At 42.9% G+C, this 25138-nt stretch overlaps 1 protein-coding gene across 5 annotated transcripts in view; it reads right to left on the bottom strand.

Annotated features, from left to right (window-relative positions):
* Positions 1–22270: 22270 nt before the first annotated feature.
* The window catches only part of LOC117438302 (72 kDa type IV collagenase-like), a 41008-nt gene continuing 38140 nt past the window's right edge, over positions 22271–25138 (bottom strand). For 3 of the 5 annotated variants that reach the window (XM_034073846.1, XM_034073844.1, XM_034073847.1), the window contains 2 exons: positions 24006–24115; positions 22271–23276 (listed from right to left, as the gene is read on the bottom strand). In XM_034073846.1, the coding sequence (XP_033929737.1) occupies positions 23220–23276; positions 24006–24115 (167 nt within the window). In that variant the 3' untranslated portion in view covers positions 22271–23219. The remainder of the gene's footprint in view (positions 23277–24005; positions 24116–25138) is intronic. The other 2 variants (XM_034073848.1, XM_034073845.1) reach the window with 1 other exon arrangement.

Here is a 25138-nt window from a genome sequence, read left to right as displayed (position 1 = left end):
TATTAAACAAGACTGGTCCCAACACCGATCCCTGAGGGACACCACTCATTACTGATCTCCAGCCGGACACTGAACCGTTGACCACAACTCTTTGAGTGCACCCATCCAGCCAGTTCTTTATCCACCGAGTGGTCCACCTATCAAATTGATGACACTCCAATTTAGAGACAAGGATGTCATGTGGGACAGTGTCGAACGCTTTGCACAAGTCCAGGTAGATGACGTCAACTGCTCCACCTCTGTCCATCACTTTTGTAGCCCCATCATAGAAGGCCACCAAATTGGTCAGGCAGGATTTTCCCCTAGCAAAGCCATGCTGGCTGTCACCAAGCACATTTCTCTTTTTCATGTGCCCTAGCATGCCTTCCAGGAGAATCTGCTCCCAGATTTTGCCAGGCACAGAGGTGAGACTGACTGGTCTGTAATTCCCCGGCAAAGCATGCTACATGTCCAGTGTCTCATGTAAGTAGTAAAGTGTTGTTGGGTTTCCAAGTATGAAGTGTAAACTGGTAACAATGTCTTTTATGTATGTAAGGTGTTGTTGGGTCTCCAACTATCAATTGTAAAATGTGAACAATGTCATTTATGCATGGAAATTTTGTATTTCAGTGGAGGACTTTGTGGTGTTTTTTCAGTGGAGAACTGGACTTTGGGGTTTTTGTTTGTTTCAGTGGAGGACTGGACTTTGGGCTTTTTATTTGGTGTTTCAGTGGAGAATTGTAATTTGGGTTGGTGTTTATTTCAGTGGAGGACTGGAGTTTGGGGTGTTTCTTTTGGTGGAGGACTTGACTATGGGGTGTTTTTTTCAGTGGAGGAATGGACATTGGGGTGTTTGTTTGTTTCAGTGTTTAACTAGACTTTGCGTGGGTGTTAGTTTCAATGGAGGACTGGACATTGTGGTGCTGGTTTATTCCAGTGGAGGGCTTTACTTTTTTTGTTTTTTTTTTTATTTCAGTGGGGGACTGGACTTTGGTGTGTTTGTTTCAGTGGAGGACTGGACATTGGGGTAGTGTTTATTTCAGTGGAGGACTGGATTTGGTATATTAGTATAAGTGAAGGACTGGAATTTGGGGTGTTATTTTAAGTGGAGGACTGGACTTTGGGGTGTTTGTTTCAGTGGAGGAATGTACTTTGGTCTGTTTGTTTCTGTGGAGGACAGTCTTTGTGCTGGAGTTTGTTTCATTGGAGTCCTGGACTTTGGGTTGTTTATTTTAGTGGAGGACTGGACTTTGTGGTTTTTCTTTCAGTGGATTACTGGACTTTGGGGTATTTGTTTCAGTGGATAACTGGACTTTGAGGGGAAGTTTGTTTCAGTGGAGGACTGGACATTGGGGTGGTGTTTCTTTCAGTGGAGGACTGTACTTTGGGGTGTTTATTTCAGTGTACGACTGGACTTTGGGGGATGTTTGTTTCAGTGGAGGACTGGACCTTGGGTTTTTTTTTGTTTATTTTGGTTCATAAGTGGTCTTTGGGGAGATGTTTATTTCAGTGGAGTACTGGATTTTGGGGGGATGTTTGTTTCAGTGGATGCCTGGACTTTGTGGTGTTTATTTTAGAAGAGGACTAGATTTGGGGGTGTTTGATTGTTTTCGTGTCGGTTTCGGTGGAGGACTGGAATTTTGGGTGTTTGTTTCAATGGAGTACTGGAATTTGCAGTGTTTGTTTATTTCAGTGGAGTTTTTGATTTTGGGGTGTTTTTTCAATGGAGGACTGGACTTTGGTGTGTTTGTTTATTTTAGCGGAGGACTGGATTTTGGTGTGTTTGTTTCAGTGGAGGACTGGACTTTTGGATTAGTTTAAACGGAGAGCTGGACTTTGGGGTGTTTGTTTCAGTGGAGGACTGGAATTTGGCCTGTTAGTTTCAGTGGAGGACTGGACTTTGGGGGATATTTGTTTCAGTGGAGGACTGGACTTTGGGGTGTTTGCTTCAGTGGATGTCTGGAATTTGGGGTGGTTTTTTTTCAGTGGAGGATTGGATTTTGGGGTGTTTGTTAGCTTCAGTGGAGGACTGGACTTTTGGGGTGTTTCTTCGTTTCAGTGTATAACTGGACTTTGGGTGGGTGTTAGGTTCAGTGGAGAACTGGACTTTGGTGCTTGTTTCTTTCAGTGGATGACTGGACTTCTGGGTGTTTCTTTCAGTGGAGGACTGGACTTTGGGGTGTTATTTTAGTGGGGAACTGGACTTTGGGTTGGAGTTTGTTTCAGTGGAGGACTGGACTTTGGGGTGGTCTGTTTCAGTAGAGGACTGGATTTTGGGGTGTTTGTTTCAGTGGATAACAAGACTTTGGGGTGATTGTTTCAGTGGATAACAGGACTTTGGGGTGATTGTTTCAGGGGAGGACTGGTGTTTGGCGTGTTTTTGGTGGAGGACTGGACTTTTGGGTCTTTGTTTTAGTCGAGGACTGGACTTTGGAGTGTTTGTTTCAGTGGAGGACTGGAATTTGGGGTGTTAAGTTATTGGGAGGACTGGACCTTGGGGTGATTGTTTATTTCAGTGTACGACTGGACTTTGGGGGACGTTTGTTTCAATGGAGGACTGTACGTTGGGGTGTTTGTTTGTTTCAGTGGAGGACTGGAGTTCGGGGTGTTTGGTTGTTTCAGTGCAGGACTGGACCTTGGGTTTTTTTTGTTTATTTTGGTTGATAAGTGGTCTTTGGGGAGATGTTTATTTCAGTGGATAACTGGACTTTGAGGGGAAGTTTGTTTCAGTGGAGGACTGGACTTTGGGGTGTTTGTTTATTTCAGTGTACGACTGGACTTTGGGGGATGCTTGTTTCAGTGGAGGACTGTACTTTGGGGTGTTTGTTTCAGTGGAGGACTGGAGTTCAGGGTGTTTGGTTGTTTCAGTGCAGGACTGGACCTTGGGGTTTTTTTTGTTTATTTTGGTTGCTAAGAGGTCTTTGGGGAGATGTTTATTTCAGTGGAGTACTGGATTTTGGGGGGATGTTTGTTTCAGTGGATGCCTGGACTTTGTGGTGTTTATTTTAGAAGAGGACTGGATTTGGGGGTGTTTGTTTTCGTGTCAGTTTTGGTGGAGGACTGGAATTTTGGGTGTTTGTTTCAATGGAGTACTGGACTTTGCAGTGTTTGTTTATTTCAGTGGAGTTTTTGATTTTGGGGTGTTTTTTCAGTGGAGGACTGGACTTTGGAATGTTTGTTTATTTTATTGGAGGACTGGATTTTGGTGTGTTTGTTTCAGTGGAGGACTGGACTTTGGGGTGTTTGTGTTAGTGGAGGACTGGACTATGGGTTGGATTTTCTTTCAGTGGAGGACTGGACTTTGGGGTGTTTGTGTTATTGGAGGACTGGACTATGGGTTGGAGTTTGTTTCAGTGGAGGACTGGACTTTGGGGTGTTTGCTTCAGTGGATGTCTGGAATTTGGGGTGGTTTTTTCAGTGGAGGATTGGATTTTGGGGTGTTTGTTAGCTTCAGTGGAGGACTGGACTTTTGGGTCTTTGTTTTAGTCGAGGACTGGACTTTGGGGTGTTTGTTTCAGTGGAGGACTGGAATTTGGGGTGTTAATTTCTTGGGAGGACTGGACTTTGTGTTGGAGTTTGTTTCAGGGGAGGACTGGACTTTGAGGTGTTTGTTTTATTCAGTGGAGGACTGGACTTTGGGGTGTTTGTTTATTTTAGTGGAGGACTGGACTTTCTTTTGTGGTTTTCTTTCAGTGTATAACTGGACTTTGGGCAGGTGTTATTTCAGTGGATGTCTGGACTTTGTGGTGCTAGTTTATTTCAGTGAACGATTTAACTTTGGTGTCCTTGTTTATTTTAGTGGAGGACTGCTCTTTGGGGTGTTTTTTTCAGTGGAGGACTGGACATTGTGGCGTTTATTTCAGAGCAGGACTGGACTTCGGGGTGTTTGTTTATTTCAGTGGAGAATTGGACTTTCTGGTGTTTGGAGGAGGGAGTGCGCATGTCCACCTGTGTTTTTGTATGCATGTCAATCTTGATTCGGAGAAAACTCCAGGAACAAACTTGCCACCAAAGTTTTTAAGCTGTCAAGCAGGTATTCTTTCTTGCAGCGCCAGGAGACAAGTGGGATAACTGATCTTGATGTGTGTCTCTCTATTGCTGTTCCTCCAAGTCTTAGATTTACCCCCAGGTTACAAATTGCCCCAATACTTTTCTTTTTCCCACTCCTCAGGTCCAGTGTCCATCCTGGCCATTCCACCGGTGGAGCACTGGGAGCTGAACTGGGGGGCAGCTTTGTCTGAACATGGGTACCGAGACTTTTTATTTTTTTTTTGCCAAAGTCACTCACCCTGCTTTGCGCGGCTACAAACACCGGCCTGCTTGGCAGTAGCTATAAATGCCTGCCTGCTTCAGCAGCAACCATAAATACCTGCTGGCAACAGCACTTTTGCATTAACCCTTTCTTGCCCGAAATGTTAAACTGCTACGCGTTAAAAACTTTCACATGAACCCGACAACAAAAAATATACAGAACACTGTCTGCCCTCATCACACACACACACACACATATGGGATCCCACAAGCATACTCCACACAACTACAATATTTGAAACACAAAATCCAGACAACCATTGCTCCCACTGCACAGTCCCACATACAGAACGTGGCACAAGGACCTTGTGAAGACTATCAGGAAAACAGCTCTGAGAAGCATCATCGCAGTGTGAAGGGGCAGGCTCAACCTTAGCAGGCGTCCCCGCACAGGCTCTGCCTCCCTCACATCGCATGAGGCTTGGGCTTTTATACTGACTAAAATGCACACTCATTCCGACACAGGTGGCCAGCCTATGTTGGAAGAAGTGGCCAGCCATATCTCTAAAGGTCTCCAAAGGTCGACAAAAACATGGACATACTTATATTTACCAACTTCCAGTACATGATTATCACAGAGAGACTGTACCACAGGAGTTGTATGTGGGGTCCCAAGTACACGGCCTGCTACATTCTGCCCGATACCCCTGATAAGAGCATACGAGAGACCTTCTCACCATGGGTCTTGATCCAGCATATACACCACAGGGAAAGCGCACAACACGTGCATCCCCTACCCATTTCACTTCTCCCTCTACAGTTGCCCATTTATCATGAGGATCTGGGGGATATAAATCAGGCTTCTTTTCCAGGAGAATAGGCTCCAGGTCAAAAGAACTATCCAGGTCAGCATGGGAATGATCAGGCATCAGAATCTCAGGATCAGCAACAGCAGACTGATGAATGTGCACAGGCTCCCTGTCGGGGTCAATAGGACCTGGGTCGAAAGGATCATCTTCATCCGCATCCTCAGTCTTCGCAGCCGCGGTGGTTCGAGGAGAGGGTGGGGTGGGGGAAAAATTCAGCTACCAAGACAGTGTAAGGGAATGTGAATTATTTTACATCCCAAGCATGCAAACTCCCTCACTTCTATCCCTTATTCTTGCAGAGACAAGTTTTTATTATTTTCTCCATTTCTTGCCATTAATGTGGCTTGAATTGTCTTCTGGTCTCCTAAGAGACTACTGTTGTCTATCTTCTTCATTAATCTTTATAAATTTAATTATAAATTATATAATCTTTATAAATTTAAATTAGTTAGTCAGTTTGTAGAGACACCACAACCAAATCCTAAAGAGCCCATGCAACATGATGGGCACATTGGAGGAGCCCTGCTTAGTGTGTTTAAAGTAACCTGGGGGTGAATCTAAGACTTGAAGGAACAGATAGATCAGTTGAAACAAGAACTGCTAACTGAAAAAGCGAGAGGGGTAGCGCAACCACAAGCTTTATCGGCCATCAACGTGGCAGAAAAAGAAAATGAAAATGGGTAATGGCATAGCAAACTCCTTGACTCTTAACAGTGTGGAGTTTACTTCTGCAGCTGCTTCACATTCCTTTTCCATCAGAATGCCTCTGCTTTAAGGAATAACTTTAACCTGTCTACTTCTCAAGAACTGATAACCTTTGGGAGGGGGTATATTTGTGTCCTCCTACCTACATGTCCACGGTGGCTGCCTGCAAAGATTATCAAGCCTTGCCATGAGCTGGACAGATGAGTTGAGGAACCCAATGCCTCAGCTACAGGAGCTAACAGCGTATACCCCAAGCAGAATGAGATACAGGAAGAGAAAAATGAATGATTGCAAAACATCACTTGAGGGCAACTGGAAAGTAACAACTTGAATACATGTGCTTGTAAAGTAGATATTATTAGAGGCTGTGATTTTGTCTATAAAACCACCTGTATTTGCTAGCCAGTTGCTAATAAGAAACTGCAGCTTGTATTGTATAGATTTGTCACTTGTAAAAGGGATGTTAGAGCATGCAAATTTGCAGCAGCTGCTAGAAAATGCTAAGGCAGAAGCTAGAAAGATTCTAATACTGATGGCTTGGCTTCACAAGCAAAGATTTTGGGAAGGGCTTTAAGCACACTTACTACGATCACGATGACGAAAGGCATGTGGGATATGCAAATCTGGTTGGAAAAGGGTGCTTAGGCAATCAGAGAGCACCAAGGACCAGGACTGTCATCTTCTGAGTAATCTCAAGCTACCCATGCATTGGTCTGACTGCATACAAGGTTGAATCTGCAGCTTTCCATGCACTTTGTCACCTGCTGTTTTGACCCTCACCTGTCCATACCGACAAGTGAGAGTAAGTCCTTGCAGCCTGTGCAGGGGACTTTTTTAGGTGAGGAGCGGCTTGGGCAGAACTGGCCCCACCCTTTACACCTGAGGTTTAACTGCCACGGCCTAGCTAGCTAGGACAGTGACAGCAAAGTCCGCAGATTGTAGGTTTTATAAGAGTGTCCTTCTCTTAGATGGAAGACCATACAAGGCTAAACGAGCTCCATCAGCCCAAGTTTGAAGATAGGAGTTTTTCTTCTCCTATGAGAAGGGTCTGTCTTCACTAACAAATATTCAGGGAGGGCTTTAATTCACACATTCGAAGCAAGACTGTCATTTCCTGGGTAAATCTCGAGAGAACACTATAGCGAGCCCACCGAGGCGCTGGCAGTGCTGCGGTATCACTACGTCTAGGCGGGATTCTGACACAGAGGCGCTTAGTCATAAGCCCACAGATGGTAGCCTCACGCCAGTGGCTCCTCAGCCAAGCGCACGCACCAGGGTAGTGTTATAAAGCAGGTAATGGAACAAATTAAGAGAGCGGCACAACTCCACTGGTAGGAAATTTCTTTGGCTAATCCCTCGCTGCCATCAGCATCTTCAACATGCTGCTGAACCCTGTAGTACTGCTAAAGTAAATCTGTGTGTGCTTTGCCGTAGTAGTGACTTGTTACTGGATGAAGCAGGTGAAACTCTGCATTGACAAAAAGGTGCAAGGACTGAGGCTGACCAAATGCCGGCTACCACAGTCAAGGGCAAGACTGGGTTGGCCACTGTGTTTGCAACCAAGGAGAACCTTTAGTTTCGCTGTTGGCTGCAACCCAGCAGGTGTGGAGCGGTGGGGACACATGCCATGCCAGACCTTAATATGAGGGATGACCTCCCCTGTTATCAGAGAGACATCCAGGAGAAAAACGGCAGGCCCAGCAGCCTGTGGTTGGCATATGTAGGAGATATGATCTAGTCCAAATCCCATGCTGAAGTAGGGTCATCTAAAAGATATATAAAACAGAAAAAAAAGGGAATGCAAGGATTTTCTCCACATGACGAACGATTCCTTGCCCAAACCACTGGTTCTATATAAAAACCTACATGATAATGAGTTGAAAGGACCAGTACCATTGCTGACATGGGGTCAAGGATACGGCTGTGTACAGCTACTGACAGGACCATATTGGCTGCCCAGAGAAACGTATAAAGCCCCAGAACTCAACAGCATAAAGAAACGACAATAACTGAAATCTTTGTAATATCTGTTCTATTTTGTGGGACCATGGGTAATGGACAAGTGCCACGGAATTGACTCAGTCAGAGATCAATATGATCAGACAAAAAGCCATTTATTGCAAAGCATTAACTCCTTATATACTATTGCTTACACACACCTACAGCAATTTGGCATATCATGATTGGATACTTGTCTTGAAGACCCTTAGTGACTAACTGTCGTGGTGTAAACCAAGTCTGCACAGCTTGTTCACTCACTCCCCCCCTTGCTCCCCCGACTCCCAGAGAGTTAGGAAGGAGAATCCAAAGAATGTAGCCCCCACGGGTTGAGATAAGCACAGTTTAATAGCTAAGGTATAACACAAATCACTACTGCCATTACTACTACAAATAATAATGATAAAGCGAACAACAAGTGAAGAGAATACAACACCTCACCAGCCACTGACCCATAACTCACCCCCCCTGCCCGACTGAGCACCGACCAATACCTCCTCCATCCCCCCAGCTCCCCCCCTTCTGGCCAACTTCCAGTTACCTCCCCGAGCATGATGTGCTGTGGTATGGAATATCTCTTTGGCTAGCCTAGGTCAGGTGTCCTATCTCTCCTTCCTCCCGGGTTCCCCTCCTCCCTGGCAGAGCATGAGCTCAGAAAAGGCCTTGGACAAAACCAAACATTTGAGCAGTAACTCAAAACCTACTTGCTATCAGCAACCGTTCTCAGCCCAAAAGTCACAACACAGCACTGCACCACCTACCAAGAAGGAAAAAAAATGACTGTTACTACTCAAACAAGGACATTATCCACCCCTTATTCCATACCATTCACGTCATGCTCAGATCCCACATTTTCAATATACCATCACTTAAAGTCCACCCCTTGATCATGAGTCAATCTGTGTTGCATCTCTGGACTAATGGCCTGAAGTATCTGGGCCCACCAGGCTCAAAATCATTCACCATCCCCTTCAGCAGTTCTACAACTTGCTGCTGGGGACTCCATACAGCTGCCTTCCACCTCCAATGCTTCCAAAGCACTGGAGGAGCCCAGTGGACCAGATACTCGCCCATACTGTCCCACATGCCCTGCCACTCATGACTGTCCAGCCTTGGGGACAGTCCCCTGGTGCTCCTATATCCTTGTCTAACACTAGACAAGACCCAAATCTGACTCTGCTTAACTTTTGGGATCAGACAAAATGGTTGTGGGTAGAACACACTCTGTGTGTGTGCCAGCATGCTGATCCCTATCACAATCAGCAGGCAGGTCCCAAGGGCACCCAAAAGCCATTCAAAACCGTCAGAACTCTCAGCTGCTGCTGCTGAACTTGTCACTGAGGTTGATGTAGCTGCCGTGCTTGCCAGCTCTCCCACCACCAGCTTCTCTTCTCCCGAGTCCGGATCTTCCTCCTCTGCCTTGCTGGGAAGTGCTGCGTGGTCTCCTGCATCCTCCTGGGGCTCGGCGGGCGAATTCTGGGGTATACTCTCGGCCGCTGCAGGGTTGGGCTCGGCCGCGGGACTCGGCTTCTCTGCTGCCTGCTCCCGCTGCTCAGCTACCACCTCTTTCCACTCCTCCACCGCCTCCTCCCGCTGCTCTGCTCTACTGCCATTTGGTTCCCGGGGCTGCTCTCCCTGGCAGCTTCAGCCGCCGCTGCCGGCTCCCAGGGCCGCTCCTTCCCGGCTTCACACAGCCTCACACAGACGGAGGCGAGGACAAGGACGGTGAAGAGCAGTGGGACGGCCTGGTACAAGTCCCAGTCCACGGCCACGTCCATCCCCCCCTTGTTGCCGAAGCCTCCCCGTATTACAAGTCACTGCTGTAAAGTACAGTGAAACAAAAACTTTAGCCCAAGCCCCATGATTGATAAACACGAAGACAGCTAATCCATACTCAAAGTACCTGGCAAAATCCTGAAACTGTGAGATCCAGAGAAAAAACTCTGAGAGCCAATAAATTAGCATTGTGACGAGTGACTATAAATCCACTCAGATCCGTTGTTATCTCAACCCCTCGGGCCCCATGTTGGGTGCCAAAAAGAACTGTTGTGGTTTGAACCAAGTCCGCACAGCTTGTTCACTCACTCCCCCCTTCCTCTTCCAACTCCTGGAGAGTTAGGAAGGAGAATCCAAAGAATGTAGCCCCCACGGGTTGAGATAAGGACAGTTTAATAGCTAAGGTATAACATAAATCACTTCTGCTGCTAATGCTACAAATAATAATGATAAAGCAAATAACAAGTGAAGAGAATACAACACCTCACCAGCCACCAACCCATAACTCACCCCCCTACTGCGGAAGCCCTTCTGGGTCTCTCCCGGTTACCTCCTGGGTATGAAGTGCTATGGGAGACTGAGGTGGGGTTTTAAACCACGCAAGCTGTGCGTGGTTAAGCACAGGTGTGAGAACTTGACCTCGAAAGCTTGCCAACAGTTGACAGTTCCCATAACTCAGTGAATTCCAACTTCTTCTTATCCTGCCTGATTAAGCTTCCTCGGGCCTCTCATGGCCTTGCTGTATCTTTCGGAGTTATTCAGAGTTCATGCACCAAATATCCATTCTCCTGTGAGAACACTGTCTCCACATCTCCCCCTTTTTAATTTTGCTAAAGGTTTTTTACAATTTGGCGTGTCTGCTCTGTCACTGCTTGATTTGTGCAACATAACCACCCACTACTCTAGGCAGCATTATTTCATTAAGACTAGTCTGATTTGAAGTCACTTGAACCTTTATAACATGTGGCATACCAGTGAATCCTACACACCATGTAACAGGATGGAATAATGGGGATTTAACAAATGCGCTCAGTATACTTGTCTGTTACCCATGGTCACACATAATAGAACAGATATTACAAAGACATTACAAAGATTTCAGTCATTGCTGTTTCTTTATGTTGTTGAGTTCTGCAGCTTTGTACATTTTGCTAGCAGCCAGTATGGTTCCGTTGATAGCTGTACACAGCCAAATCTGTCAGCAATGGCACTGGTCCTATCCACTCATTATCAGTGTAGGTCTTTATATAGAACCAGTGTTTTGGGCAAGGAGTTGTCCATCAGATGTCACAATCGCTGTATTGTGGAAAGAGAATGTAAACTAGACAAATTTAAAGAATTTAGTACAAATTGCGCTTTTTGCTAACTGTCTGTGGAGAAAATCCTGGCGTTCCCCCTTTTTTTCTGGTTTTTTTTGTTGTTTTTTGGGTATTTTTTTGTTTTTTGGTTTTGTTTTTAATCTTCTTTCAGAACCTACTTTAGGTGACTCTACTTGAGCAGATGATTTATACTAGACCATATCTCCTACATATGCCAAGCACAGGCTGCTGGGCCTGCACTTTTTCTCCTGGATGGCTCTCTGATAACAGGGGAGGCCATCCCTCACATCAAGGTCTGGCATGGCATGTGTCCCCACTGCTCCACACCTGCTGGGTTGCAGCCAACAGCGGAACTAAAGGTTCTTCTTGGTTGCAAATACAGAGGCCAACCCAGTCTTGCCTTTGACAGGTGTGAGAACTTGACCTCAAAAGCTTGCCAACAGTTGACAGTTCCCATAACTCAGTGAATTCCAGCTTCTTCTTATCTTGCTTGCTTAAGCTTCCCCAGGCCTCTCATGGCCTTGCTGTATCTTTCGGAGTTATTCAGAGTTCATGCACCAAATATCTATTCTCCTGTGAGAACACTGTCTCCACAGACAAGTGTACTGGGCACATTTGTTAAATCCCGCATTAGTCCGACCTGTGACATGGTGTGTAGGATTCGCTGGTATGACACATGTTATGAAGGTTCAAGTGACTTCAAATCAGACTAATCTTACTGAAATAACGCTTCCTGGAGTAGTGGGTGGTTATGTTAATTACACAGTGATAGAGCAGACACACCTAATTGTAAAAAACTCTTAGTAAAACAAAAAGGGGGAATGATAGGGGAGACCCCAAATGCATGAATAAATAATGCAATGCTTGTTTTAAATTTTCTAACATTGTCCAGTTCTGATTTACACATGGGGACCAATGTCCCCCCCAGTGATTAGGCATTTTTCTGCACTAACTCATGAAGGCCCAGATCCGATACCAGGGAAAGAATACATTATGGTAATGGTAAAGTCTTTGGAAAATCATAACTGGGAAGGTCCTTTTAGGTTAATTACTTGGGGAATAGGCTGTGCTTGTGTCTTTACAGAACGAGGACCCCAATGGATCCATGTGTGATGTACCCATCCGTTTATACACGTGATGGCTGCCAATGAAGTTTGATTCTGATTCATTGTTGTTTTGAAATTAACCCGTGGTACCTGTGCAAAGTTAACCAGTCTGTTTTTGGAGAACCAGTCAACAGAGAGTGTATCAATGCAGGAGCATATTGCAACTGGACTTTCCAGCCACTAGTAACAGACTGGGAACATTTAAGCCCAGAAATGGTACCACTGGACCACAGGGTTGCTTTTAGACTTTGATTCTGTGAGGCACACCTCACTACAGAACAGAACGGCTGTTGATTTTTATTGTTAGCTCAAGATCATGGGTGTGAAGTTTTTGCTGGTATGTGCTGCACGAATTTATCAGATCATCCACAAAAGCATTCTGGACTAAATAACAAGGACAGCACACCTTCAGGAAGATGAGAGATTGAATTGGTTGAACGAAGTGTTTTCTGTCTTAAGCATTAAAGGATCTCTTTATCTTATTAATTTTGATAGTCTTTTTAGGTATTCTGTGTGCCTTGTTTGCTACAATAGTTAATGGAGAATATAGAAACTTTGGCAAAAGTAGATCATAAATCTATAAAAGCTTTCTTTTACTAAAACAAAAATGGAGAGATGTAGGTGACAGATAGAAATAGTTAACCAAATAGATCCAGGCATTATCTCCCTGGTTGGGCTTAAGCCTTGGGAACTGTGAAGAAAACACCAGGTGTCAATGCCCTGCCTTGGGAAATGTAAAGAGAACAATGAAGGGTAAATATAGGTTAGCAAAACAAAGCAGGGGGTTTGCAAGATAAAGCAGGATGTGCATCTTTGCACTTCTTTAGCAAAGTATTTAGTTAGGATTCATGGTACAATTACAGACAAAGTGTGAATGATTACCTTTATTTTTTATATAAACTAGGGCCAGTTCAATACAGGAAGAAAAACTGAAGTTAATTTTAAAAAATGAGCGCCTAAATGGATGTTGTAATACTGTTAGAAAAGGGTGAAATTTTATGTTAAAAAGAATTATATTTGAAAGTTTGTAAATCAATAGAAGGCCTTTATATATTAACATGTTGTAATTTTGCTGTTCTGTACCTTAGTTAATTGTTTTGTACCTTAGTTGTAACTTTGCTGTTCTGTACCTTAGTTGTAATTTTAGCATGGGTGGATTTAAGAAAGTATTGTAAAACCTTACCCAAGCAGAACATACAGATTGACCAGAGGCAGCCAAGTGAAAACAAGAGAATGCTGGCATCCACATAATGGTTGGGGCCTGTCCAAAGAACGGACAGGTGAAAAGGATAGAGCAAGGAAGACTTCTTGCTTCATCTGAGGAAGACTCCTTACTTCATCAGGACAACCACCAGAGGGGGGCTGCACAAGCGCAGAAGAGGCTGATGTCATAACAGACTGTTGAGGCAATCCCTGATGCATATGTATTAGTCAATGTAGCAATTTAGGTTGAATATGCATTAAATGAGAAACTTTTGATGTATAAATTGCGAACGCGATGTGACGAGGTCGAAGCCAGATTTGGGCAAGTGCCCCTGGTTTCCCAGGGCTGCAATAAAGCACCTCATATAACTATTCCGGTGGTTATGTGTGCATTCTTACGCTAACAATATGTGTGTTCTTAAGACCTTTGGGTTCCATATAGCGTAGTCTTTGCAGCAGTGATTAAAACCCTAATGAGGAGGAATGAGTTAGTGGCCACACACTCACTCTCCCCTCATCTTCCCCTGACTGGAAGGGGAAGACAGTTTGGATCAGTCCACGGCAGATGGACTCTCTCCTGAGATAATCTGTGCCAAGGATGCATGGAGCCTCTGAAGCAGTCACAATAAGCTGCTTTTGCCACTTCTTCCCAGTCAGGCTGATTTCAGACAGATTTTGGGATCCAGCTGTCACTCCAGAAATAGAAATGGGTTCCACCCCTTGGTAGTGCCATGGTTTAAGTCATCAATGTACCTTGATGGCATCAGGGTACCCTGTGCACTGGTATCTACTAGAGCCTTATACTCCTGTGGGACTGATGTACCAGGCCATCTGATCCACACATTCCAGTAAACCCGATTGTCCCTTTCCTCCACCTGCCTGGAAGCAGGGCCTCTCTAATAGTGATCATAAGATTCTTTACTTACTTCTTTTACAAAGGTATTAGCATTTCTAATAACAAGAAATAACAAGGGGAGAGAATACAATTGCTCACCACCTGCCAACTGACACCCAGCCCAACCCCAGCAGAGACCTAGTCTTCTGGGTAACTCCTCCCAGTTTATATACTGGCATGACATGCTGTGGTATGGAATACACCTTTGGATAGTGTGGATCAGGTGTCCTGTCTCTGCTTCCTCCCAGCTTCCCCTCCTCCCTGGCAGAGCATGAGACTGAGAAAGTCCTTGATCGGAGTAAGCATTACTTAGCAACAACTAAAAACATTGGTGTTATCAGTGTTGTTCCCAGACTAAAGTTGAAAACACAGCACTGCACCACTTACTAAGAAGGAGAAAAATGACTGCTACTGCTGAAGCTGATGCACAGATAGACTCCGCAACTAGTTAAAGTTGTAAAGTAGGTGTGCTTTTATTCAGCGCTGAGGTGCATGGGGATAGCTCCTCCAAAGCATGCACACCTCAGGGTTGTTCTCCCTTTACATTTATTCTCTTAAGGTATACATAGATATGAGGTTGCTCAATCCGCCTATACATATTTATTATCTATCCCCTCTTTGTATTATAATGAGCCGGAAGGTCCTTTGCACCTGCGCAGTGCCCCTTCTGGTCATGGGCAGAGGCCTCAGGATGAAGTAAATGAGTCTTCCTCTTCTTCAACTTTACACCTTTTAACCTTCAGACATGGCCTTAGGGTTTGGTCAGCACCCAGTCTGCTTCTCCCCAGCTTTTCAGTAGGACAAAACACCTGTGCTTTTGTCATGGCCTTAAGATTTGGTCGACGCCCAGTCTGCCTCTACACGGCTTATCAGTAGAACCAATCATCTACTTTTGTCCCTTGTCAGTAGAACTAGCATCTGCTTCTCCCCCTCCAGCAGTAATCAATGCCTTGGCAAGATGGCAATGGCAGGTACTTAGGACAGACAATACTTTTGTTTAAGCAAAGGAATTCCTTTCACCCCCTTGTACAATTTCTCTGTATTACCCCCCTGTACATTGGTTACCCCTGTATCAAAGCCAGGGCACTATTACAGAAAGTAAGCTGGTAGATTTGCCAATGGTGCAAAACAAATATAAAAACTGTAAACAAAAAGAAACTATTTCAGTCATTATTAGAAATGTGATTTAGGAAGTTCAAAGCTGAAAATGCCCATTGCAAATTTTTCTCTAGTATATCTATGTTCCAATCCCCTTCCATATTAAATACAGATGCTAGAGTGTGTGGTGTTGGGGGTCGAGCATGGGCGCTTGAACAGGCCTACAGCAAGCTGTGAGAAAGTGAACCTCTGACCCCAGGCTAAAAGAAGAAGCGTCAAGATCAGCAAAGCAGGAATGCAATAACAAGAGGCCAGAAGCATGATGTAACGCTAAGCTGAAGCGAAGGTGTGAAACCAATCAGGAGAGGTAAAGTGGAGCGTGTACCCCTCGTGGGCAAAGTGAAGCAGCCAATCAAGTAATGCGTGATCGCGTGTAAGACAGTATATTAAGAGCAGCCTTGTAATCAATAAACGGAGCATTTTGTGAACCTGCATCGTATCGGTGTTTTCTCCCCTCCACCTGGCCGCGGCATTCTGGTGACCCCGACGTGATACCAGGAGAGAGAGAGACCGCGGACGAGAGAAGGTGGAAATCCCGGCTGCCCGAGAGAGGCAGGCTGTCCGAGAGAGGCAGGAAAGGAGCTCAAATTACGTGGCCACGGCTGACCGGTGAGTCAGGCAGACTGCGGTCTGGTTCGGGATGGGTTTCGCTGTATCAGCGATAGAAAAGGCTACGATAGAAGTGTAGCGAAGAAAACAGGGTACTCGATACCCCGACAGGAACTTGTGGACTTTTTATTTTGGTGCCGACGAAAGGGGTTGTTAGAAAATACGGGACAGTTATTCTCCAAAGATCAATGGCGTAAGATAGGGGAAGAATTGTGGGAGTCGGTGAAGCTTTTAATCTCGAGACTTGGGAGAAAATTACTAAGGAAGAAGCCTCTGATTTATGGATGTTTTCAGTCCTTCCTAAGGTGAAGGGAGCAACCCTTAAAGAGACAGACCTAAAGTTAATGTTGAAATGGTTGAAGACACGTTACCCAGAGATTTATGAGTCTACCGGATTTGAGATATCCTTGTGGAATGGGGCAAGACTTAAGCTGTGGAATGCAGCCACGAAAGGCAATGAAGCTGTGAAAGGAGTTAAGCTGTGGAATGCAGCCACGAAAGGCAATGAAGCTGTGAAAAGTTTGTTAGTCATTTGGAGAACTATTTTAGAGACGTTAAAGTCAAAAAATGAGATCATGGAAACCAGTGCCCCCCCCCCGCCCCCCCGAATCTCCGCCGGTTGCCGCTATGGCTGCGAAGATTGATGTCGGGGATGAAGACGATCTTTTCAACCTGAGCCCTATTGACCCCGAGAAGGAGCCTGTGCACGTTCATCAGTTTGCTGTTGCTGCTCCTGAGATGCCTGATAATGCCGATGCTGACCTGGATGGTGCTTTTGACCTGGAGCCTATTCATCCGGAAAAGAAGCCTGATTTATATCCCCCATATCCTCATGATAAATGGGTAACTGTAAAGGGAGAAGTGAGATGGGTGGGGGATGTGGATGTATTGCACGGTTTCCCGTGGTGTGTGTGCTTCCCACCTGAGATGGGAAAGTCTCTTGTATGCTCTTATCAATGGTATCGGGCGGAATGTGTCAGACCGTGGAGTTGGGACCCCGTGTACAACTCTTTTGGTGCGGTCTCTCTGTGATACTCATGTACTAGAAGTTGGTAAATATAAGTATGTCCATGTTTCTATCGACCCTTGGAAACCTTTAGAGGTATTGCTGGCAACTTCTTCCAACATAGGTTGGCCACCTGTGTCGGAATGAGTGTGCATTTTAGTCAGTAAAAAAAAAACCTAAGCCTCATGCGATGTGAGGGAGGTAGAGTCTCTGCGGGGACGCCCGCTAGGGTTGAGCCTGCCACCTCGCACAGCAATGATGCTTCTCGGAGCTGGTTTCCTGATAGTCTTTACAGGGTCCTTGTGCCACATTCTGTATGTGGGACTGTGCAGTGGGAACAATGATTGTCTGGATTTTGTGTTTCAAATACTGTAGTTGTGTGCAGTGTGCTTGTGGGATCCCACATATGTGCATATATCTGTGTCTGTGTATGTTTGTAATGAGCGCAGACAGTGTTCTGTATATTTTTTGTTGTCAGGTTCATGTAAAAGTTTTAACAGGTAGCAGTTTAACCTTTCGGGCAAGAAAAGGTTAATGCAAAAGTGCAGTTGCCGATAGGCCAGTGGTTTTAGCTGTGCAAAGCAGGGTGAGCGACTTAAAAAAAAAAAAAAACAAAACAAAAAAACAAAAAAAAAACCCAAAAACAGAAAACAAAACAAAACAAAAAAAAGATACAAAAAAAAAAACAAAAAAAAAAAGAAAAAAAAAGAAAAAAAAAACAAAAAAATAGGAAAAAAAAATAGAAAAAAAATAGAAAAAAATAGAAAAAAAAGGTAATGATAACACATTCTAGCTGTTATTAATGACTGTAGTTTTGATGTATATTGCTTCAAGCTTGTTTTCCAGACAATATGCATGTGTAATCCAAAAAAAAAAAAACCCAAAAAAAAAATCACTTGGGGGCAACTGAAAATTAACAGCTTGAATATGTGTGCCTGTAAAGTAGCTATTATTAGAGGTTGTGATTTTGTGTATAAAACCACCTGTATTTACTAGCCAGTTGCTAATAAGAAACTATACCTTGTATTGTATGGATTGAAAAGAGATATTAGAACATGCAAATTTGCAGCAGCTGCTAGAAAATGCTAAGGTAAAAGCTAAAAGATTCTAAGATTATGATAGTGTTATAAAGCAAGTAATGGAACAAATTAAGAGGGTGGGAGAACTCCACTGTAAGAAATTTTTTTTTGTTAGTCACTCGCTGTCATCAGCATCTTCAACATGCTGATGCACTCTGTAATAGTTACTCTGCTAATGTAAATCTGTGTGTGCTTTGCTATAGTAGTGACTTGTTACTGGGTGAAGCAGGTGAAACTCTGCATTGACAACAAGGTGCAAGGACTGAGATTGACCAAATGCCTGCTACCACAGTCAGGGACAAGACTGGGTTGGCCTCTGTGTCTGCCACCAAGAAGAACCTTTAGCTCTGCTGCTGGCTGCAACCCAGCAGGTGTAGAGCGGTGGAGACACATGCCATGCCAGACCTTGATGTGAGGGATGGCCTCCGCTGTTATCAGAGAGCCATACAGGAGAAAAAGGGTAGGCCCAGCTGTGTACAGCTATCAACAGGACCATACTGACTGCCAGCAAAAAGTATAAAGCCGCAGAACTCAACAACATAAAGAAACAGCAATGATAGAAATCTGTGTAAAATCCTTGTAATATCTGTTCTATTATTTGTGACCATGGGTAATGGACAAGTATACTGAGCACATGTGTTAAATCCTCATTATTCCATCCTGTTACATGGTGTATAGGATTCACTGGTATGCCACATGTTATAAAGGTGACATCAAGTAACTTCAAATCAGACTAATCTTACTGAAATAATGCTGCCTAGAGTAGTGGGTTGTTATGTTACACAAGTCAAGCAGTGATAGAGCAAACATCCCAAATTGTAAAAAAACTTCTAGTAAAACTAAAAAGGGGGAGATGTGGAGACAGTGTTCTCACAGGAAAATGAATATTTGGTACATGAGGTCTGAATAACTCCGAGGGATACAGCAAGGTCGTGAGAGGCCCGAGGAAGCCTAAGCAAGCAAGATAAGAAGAAGCTGTAATTCACTGAGTTATGAGAGCTGTGGACTGTTGGCAAGTGTTCGAGGTCAAGTTCTCACACCTGTGCTTAACCAATTATGTTAGTCACTAAGGGTCTTCAAGACAAGTATCCAATCATGATATGCCAAATTGCTGTAGGTGTGTGTAAGCAATAGTATATAAGGAGTTAAAGCTTTGCAATTAATGGCTTTTTGTCTGATAAAAAAAAAAAGAAAAAAAAAAAAGGGGGAGTGTAACTCCTTGACTGTTAACACTGTACAGTTTACTTCTGCAGCTGCTTCACATCCCCTTTGCATTAGAATGCTTCTGGGCATGTGTTGTATGAATCTTTCTGATCATTCTGAATCTATTCACAAGAAATTGTTTGAATTCAAAGAAAATACTGTAGAAACAAATCCTATAGACTCTTGGTTAAAATCGTTAGGAATAAGTAGTTGGTTAAGAAGTTTAATCATGATGTTTAGTGGACCAATAATGATTATGTTGTTAATTTTGTTTTTTGGACCTTGTTTGTTACAATGTACTATGCAACGCGTGCAGCAGATGACTAACGCTTTATTTGAAAAAAGAGGGGGAGATGTTGGGGGTCGAGCATGGGCGCTTGAACAGGCTTACAGCAAGCTGTGAGAAAGTGAACCTCTGACCCCAGGCTAAAAGAAGAAGCGTCAACATCAGCAAAACAGGAATGCAATAACAAGATGCCAGAAGCATGATGTAACGCTAAGCTGAAGCGAAGGTGTGAAACCAATCAGGAGAGGTAAAGTGGAGCGTGTACCCCTCGTGGGCAAAGTGAAGCAGCCAATCAAGTAATGCGTGATCGCGTGTAAGACAGTATATTAAGAGCAGCCTTGTAATCAATAAACGGAGCATTTTGTGAACCTGCATCGTATCGGTGTTTTCTCCCCTCCACCTGGCCGCGGCAGTGTAGTTTGGGGTAGTATTGACTCAAGAACATAAAAATCTTCAGGGGATGGTTACTGAGGATGCTTAAAACAAAGATTAAATTCTCTAGGGAAAAATTATTGCAAAACTCAAAAGGAACTCCTAACAGTCATTAAAGCTGCACAGTATTTTTAACACTGGCATAGGAAGATGTTTATGGTCAGGACAGACCATACATCCCTGAAGTGGCTCACTAGATCCTGCAATACTAAGAAGATTGTCAGGTGTATGTAGAAATTGCAGCACTAATATTTTGCAATTACAACTACTTTGTTTTGTGCTTTATCTTGTTGACTCTTGTGCAGGACTAATTGGGAAGGTGATAAATGGTTTCTGTAGAGAATGAGGATGCTCAGAAGGAGATAAGCCATCTTTTTTTCTTGGCATAAATGAAAATAGTACTGTTTATCCAGGAGAGAATTTTCTGTAGTAATCAATAGCTTGCTAAAGTGGGCATTGTGTCTGGATAGTGTGTAATGGAAAGATGATTTGTCAGTGCAGCTGATACAGGGGTAACCATTGTACAGGGGGATAATACAGAGAAATTGTACAAGGGGGTTAAAGGAATTCCTTTGCTTAAACAAAAGTATTGTCTGTCCTAAATACCTAACATGCCAAGGCATTAACTACTGATGAGGGGGAGAAGCAGATGCTTAGTTCTACTGATAAGGGACAAAAGCAGATACTTAGCTCTACTGGTAAGGGACAAAGCAGATGTTTGGTTCTACTGATAAGTGGGGGAGAAGCAGACTGGGCACCAACCCTAAGGCCATGTGTGAAGATTAAAAGGTGAAAAGTTTAAGAAGAGGAAGACTCATTTACTTCATCTTGAAGACCCCTACCCACAAGAGGAAGACTCATATACTTCATCTTGAGACTCCTGGCCATGACCAGAAGGGGCGCTGCACAGGCGCAAAGGACCTTCTAGCTCATTATAATACAAAGCCGGGATAGATAATAAATATGTATAGGCGTATCGAGTAACCTAATGCATATGTATACCTTAAGAGAATAAATGTAAAGGGAAAACAACCCTGATGTGTGCATACTTTGGAGGAGCTATCCCCATGCACCTTAGAGCTGAATAAATGCATACCTACTTTACAACTTTAACGAGTTGTGGAGTCTATCCGCGTGTCACAATCAGTTTAGAAATGGTATCTTTTCAGAATACCATAGTAAAAAACCTTCTTAGAACAGGAAAGCCCTGAGTGTAAACATGAAGAGATAAGAAGAAACCAACTGATCACTGTGTCAGGTATTAGCTGATTACTAGCTAGTTCTATGAACCATGGACTTAGTGTAAAAGATGTGTTAAGAAGGATCTGGGTTGACTGCTTGCACGATGCAGTCCAAAGTGTTTCACAAAGCGTTTCATGTGCATGGAGCTGGATAAGATCCTTGGCCAAATGGTGTCTGATCTCATGGGTGAGGTTTTACACCTGTTTCTCAAGCTTACATTCCCTATGGGTTATGTATACCACTGAACCTATGCTGACTCTTCGTGTCTGTGCTGTGGTGAGGTAGCTGCTGATAAGAAGAAAGAGTATGGATAAGAGACAGGCGTGTAAACTGTTATGAGAAGGCAGAAAGCTTCATGTACTGTGGGACCATATAATCTGTTTAATGTAAATTGCTGCAGTTACACCTTAGAACTAACAAAGAAAATAGTGTAGGTTTCTAAATAAATTCAGTATGTAGTTATATATTGGGGTGATATTGACTTTCCTTTGGGTCCTGGGTTCAGCAGTAGCACAGAATCACAGAATCACAGTCATTTTTCTCCTTCTTAGTAAGTGGTGCGGTGCAGTGCTGTGCTTTTAACTTTCAGCCTTGCATCAATGCTGATAACACCAATGCTTTTAGTTGTTGTTAAGTAATGTTTACCCTGACCAAGGACATTCTGAGTCTCATGCTCTGCCAAGGAGGAGGGGAAGCTGGGAGGAAGCAGAGACAGGACACCTGACCCACACTATCCAAAGGGGTATTCCATACCACAGCACGTCATGCCCAGTATATAAAAACTGAGGGCAGTTACCTAGAAGGGCTAGATCACTGCTTGGATCAGGCTGGTTATCAGTTGGTGAGTAGTGAGCTATTGTATTCTCTCCCCTTGTTACTTCCCTTATCATTATTATTGGTGGTAGCAGTAGTGATTTTGTGGTATACCTTAGTTACTGGACTGTTCTTATCTCAACCTGTGGGAGTTACATTCTTTTGATTCTCCTTTCCATCCCTCTGGGAGCGGGGAGAGGAAGGGAGAATGAGCAAGTGGCTGCGTGGTTCTGAGTTCCTGGCTGGGCTTAAACCATGGCACTTTGACAGGTATTTCAGTGCAACATGCTGCTGAATTTCTAATTTGAAATGATGCAAGGAAGCCTGTCCATGAGAAGTGCTGACAGTGTAATTTGATTTTATTTGTATTGTTGGCACTTTGTATGTGGGATATTCTTTTCTAGGTTGTTGTTTTGTTGGGTTTTTTTATGAGAAACATTCCATCAGGTTGTGAAAAGAACATTTTCTGTTGCCCAGTGCATAAGCAAAAAACCAAACCAAACAAACCCCAATTTCATAGAGAACAGAGAAATAAAACAAGTTAATAATATTTGACTTCTGTGTATAACACATTGACTTAAAAATCAGTCATTCTATCCATTTAAACAAGTTATATAGTAGTAACAAAGTGCATGAAGCAAATTGCTAAATTTAACTAAGGTATTAAAATAAAAAGTACTTTAGAACAATACTTTAACAGTTTCTTGCCATGATTCCATCATGCATCAACACAAATCAAATCCTGAGGCAACCTATGCCTTTGACAGTCTTTCTGTAATATTATGTAAATAAATGGAAGTAATGATCAAACTTTCAAGAGGATGATGAACATCAAGACAAATAATCTATTTATAACAGAATTGTACTAAAAAAAAGGAAAAAACAGAGTGCACTGCTGGTACATCTCATTCAAACCTTTTTGGGATATGTATAACACAGTGGTGTGATCCAGTCCCAATGGTTTCAATGCTTTGTTTAAGCACCCAGGGAATAAAGAATGATGGATATTCTGTTACTAGCATTACTATGATTAGCATGAAAAATTGTACAAGTATATGTAAACATCTTTTGTATACTGAGAAGGCAAACACTTTTAAATTATCTGATGTGTACAGTACTGGTACTTAATGTTTTGGTGCCAGTAACAGACTGGTCCAGTATTTAGCATTCAGATATATTTCTAATTACAGATAAGGCATATAATGAAAAAGTAAATAAAATGGTTATTAATATCTCATACAGTTCAGCAACCCAACCAGTCAGAATTTATCTTGCCAATTTTAACAATCTTCAAACTCTTGTCTTCCATTTGTAGGTAGCACTGATCTTTGAAAAAGTAGGTGTATCCTGTGAAGGTAAATGAAAAAGCATACTCAGATTATGGAGTACATAATTCTTGATCAAAGCCTTTTTGCCTATTTGATTTCATGAAGTTTAAAGAACTGGAAAACTTATTTCAAAAATATTTGCACACAATAAAAAAAGGTTTATTTTAAAAATACTTAAAAGTTCCCATCCTGGAAAAGACAGGTCTTGTTGAATGGAAAATGAAGCCATGTTACCATTTTGTGAGTCAGAATTTTTCTGGGAAGAAATGTTTGCTGGCAAAGTAGATGTTAAAAATGTAATCGAGTCAAGACTCACGCGATACCAGCAATGCTTCCAGACATGCAGAGCATGAGAGACTGAAAAGTCCTTGATTTAGAGTAAGCACTACTGAGCAACAACTAATGCATTGGTGTGTTATCAGCATTATTCTCACACTAAATCCAAAACACAGCACTGTACCAGCTACTAAGAAAAAAACCCTTCCATCTCAGCTGAAACCAAGAAAGCCCTAAATGTTTCATTTTAAAAAGTCTAAGCTGTGATTAGTAGTAGGGTATTCATCAACTAATATTTAATGGAAAAAAGAGACAAAATATTTTGTTTGAACTGGTAGTTTACAAATCTGAATGGGAATTTGACTTAATTTGGCTCCTACTCATAGACCACAATAAATTAAAGTCTCCAATAAGTTTCACAGCAAGCAAATAAGAGAGCTTGTTAGTGATTTAGATTGGAATTACAGCTTACCACTGTCACCAAGACCCAGGACAGCATCAAGGTTATCTGGAATGCCATTCCAAGAGTCTGCAATGAATTTAGGGGACAAAAGCTCCATTTTCTTCTTTTCCTCATTGTACCTGAAAAAAGTTATGTCCCTGTGTTGCAAATCTGTATTTATTGTTAAAATTTAACATAACTTTTTATCGTGTCCTCTCAAACGTGACCATATAAAATAATCAAATAGAAATATACTAAATGAGTTTTTAACATTGTTTCTATTTCATTACAATTATTTCTGACTTCTTTCAAACCCTGTGAAATTTTACATATTTTCTTTTGGAAATGCAATTCTTGCTGAATTGAAAATACACTTTCTAAGCAAAACCCTTCTCAGAAATGTAGCTTTAAGATTCCAGACATAATTCTAGGAAAGGTATCTTTTTTCAAGCAGCAGCCAACATCTGAAGATAGCAGATTTTAATGTGAAATGGCTATCTTTTCAAAACTGTATTTGAAATATGCTTGTAGATTACTAATTACTTTCCCTAACATTTCATTAAAAATCCATACTATTTTCACACATTCTCTCTCTCTCTGATGCTTTTTTTGGGGGGGTGGAAGCAATCACAATCTATGCTTTCAAGAGGAAAATTTCAGGTGATGTAAATCCACCTAATGTCATGGAAGTTGGATCTAGTTTGCAATGTCCTTCAGGAGTGAGTGGATCTGTTGGTGTCCATATCTGCAGATGATTTGTTTCATTTACCCTGCATGCTTTCTGCTGTAGAATGCAAAGATAGATTTGTGTAAAGCCAGTTTTGCACTCCCACAGACACGTAAGTCCAGGATCTCCCTTTCCATATATAGAGAATAAATATCCCAGGCATGCAAGGTCCTTGAGAGTGAAGATCAAAGAGCAAGACTGTGGACTGTTTTCCTCATTTTTCTGATCCATAGATGGGAGTCAGTGCTGAGCAGAAGTGGAGATGTCCTAAGGAGCAGTGACATGGGATATAGTTTGAACCATGCTTCCAATGCATGTGAGGCCTCAGTCACCCTAGCAGCACCTCTTCAGGAGCAGTGGACTTCAGAGAGTTCATCTTTCGCTAGTACTGGATGAGGATTTATGTTCTTGATTTCTATTAATTCATATCTGTACG

The sequence above is a fragment of the Melopsittacus undulatus genome (assembly GCF_012275295.1).
Source record: "Melopsittacus undulatus isolate bMelUnd1 chromosome W unlocalized genomic scaffold, bMelUnd1.mat.Z SUPER_W_unloc_6, whole genome shotgun sequence".
Taxonomy (NCBI): Eukaryota; Metazoa; Chordata; class Aves; order Psittaciformes; family Psittaculidae; genus Melopsittacus; species Melopsittacus undulatus.
The sequence above is the reverse complement of the archived record's forward strand: the minus strand, read 5'-3'. Positions and strand labels throughout refer to the sequence as shown.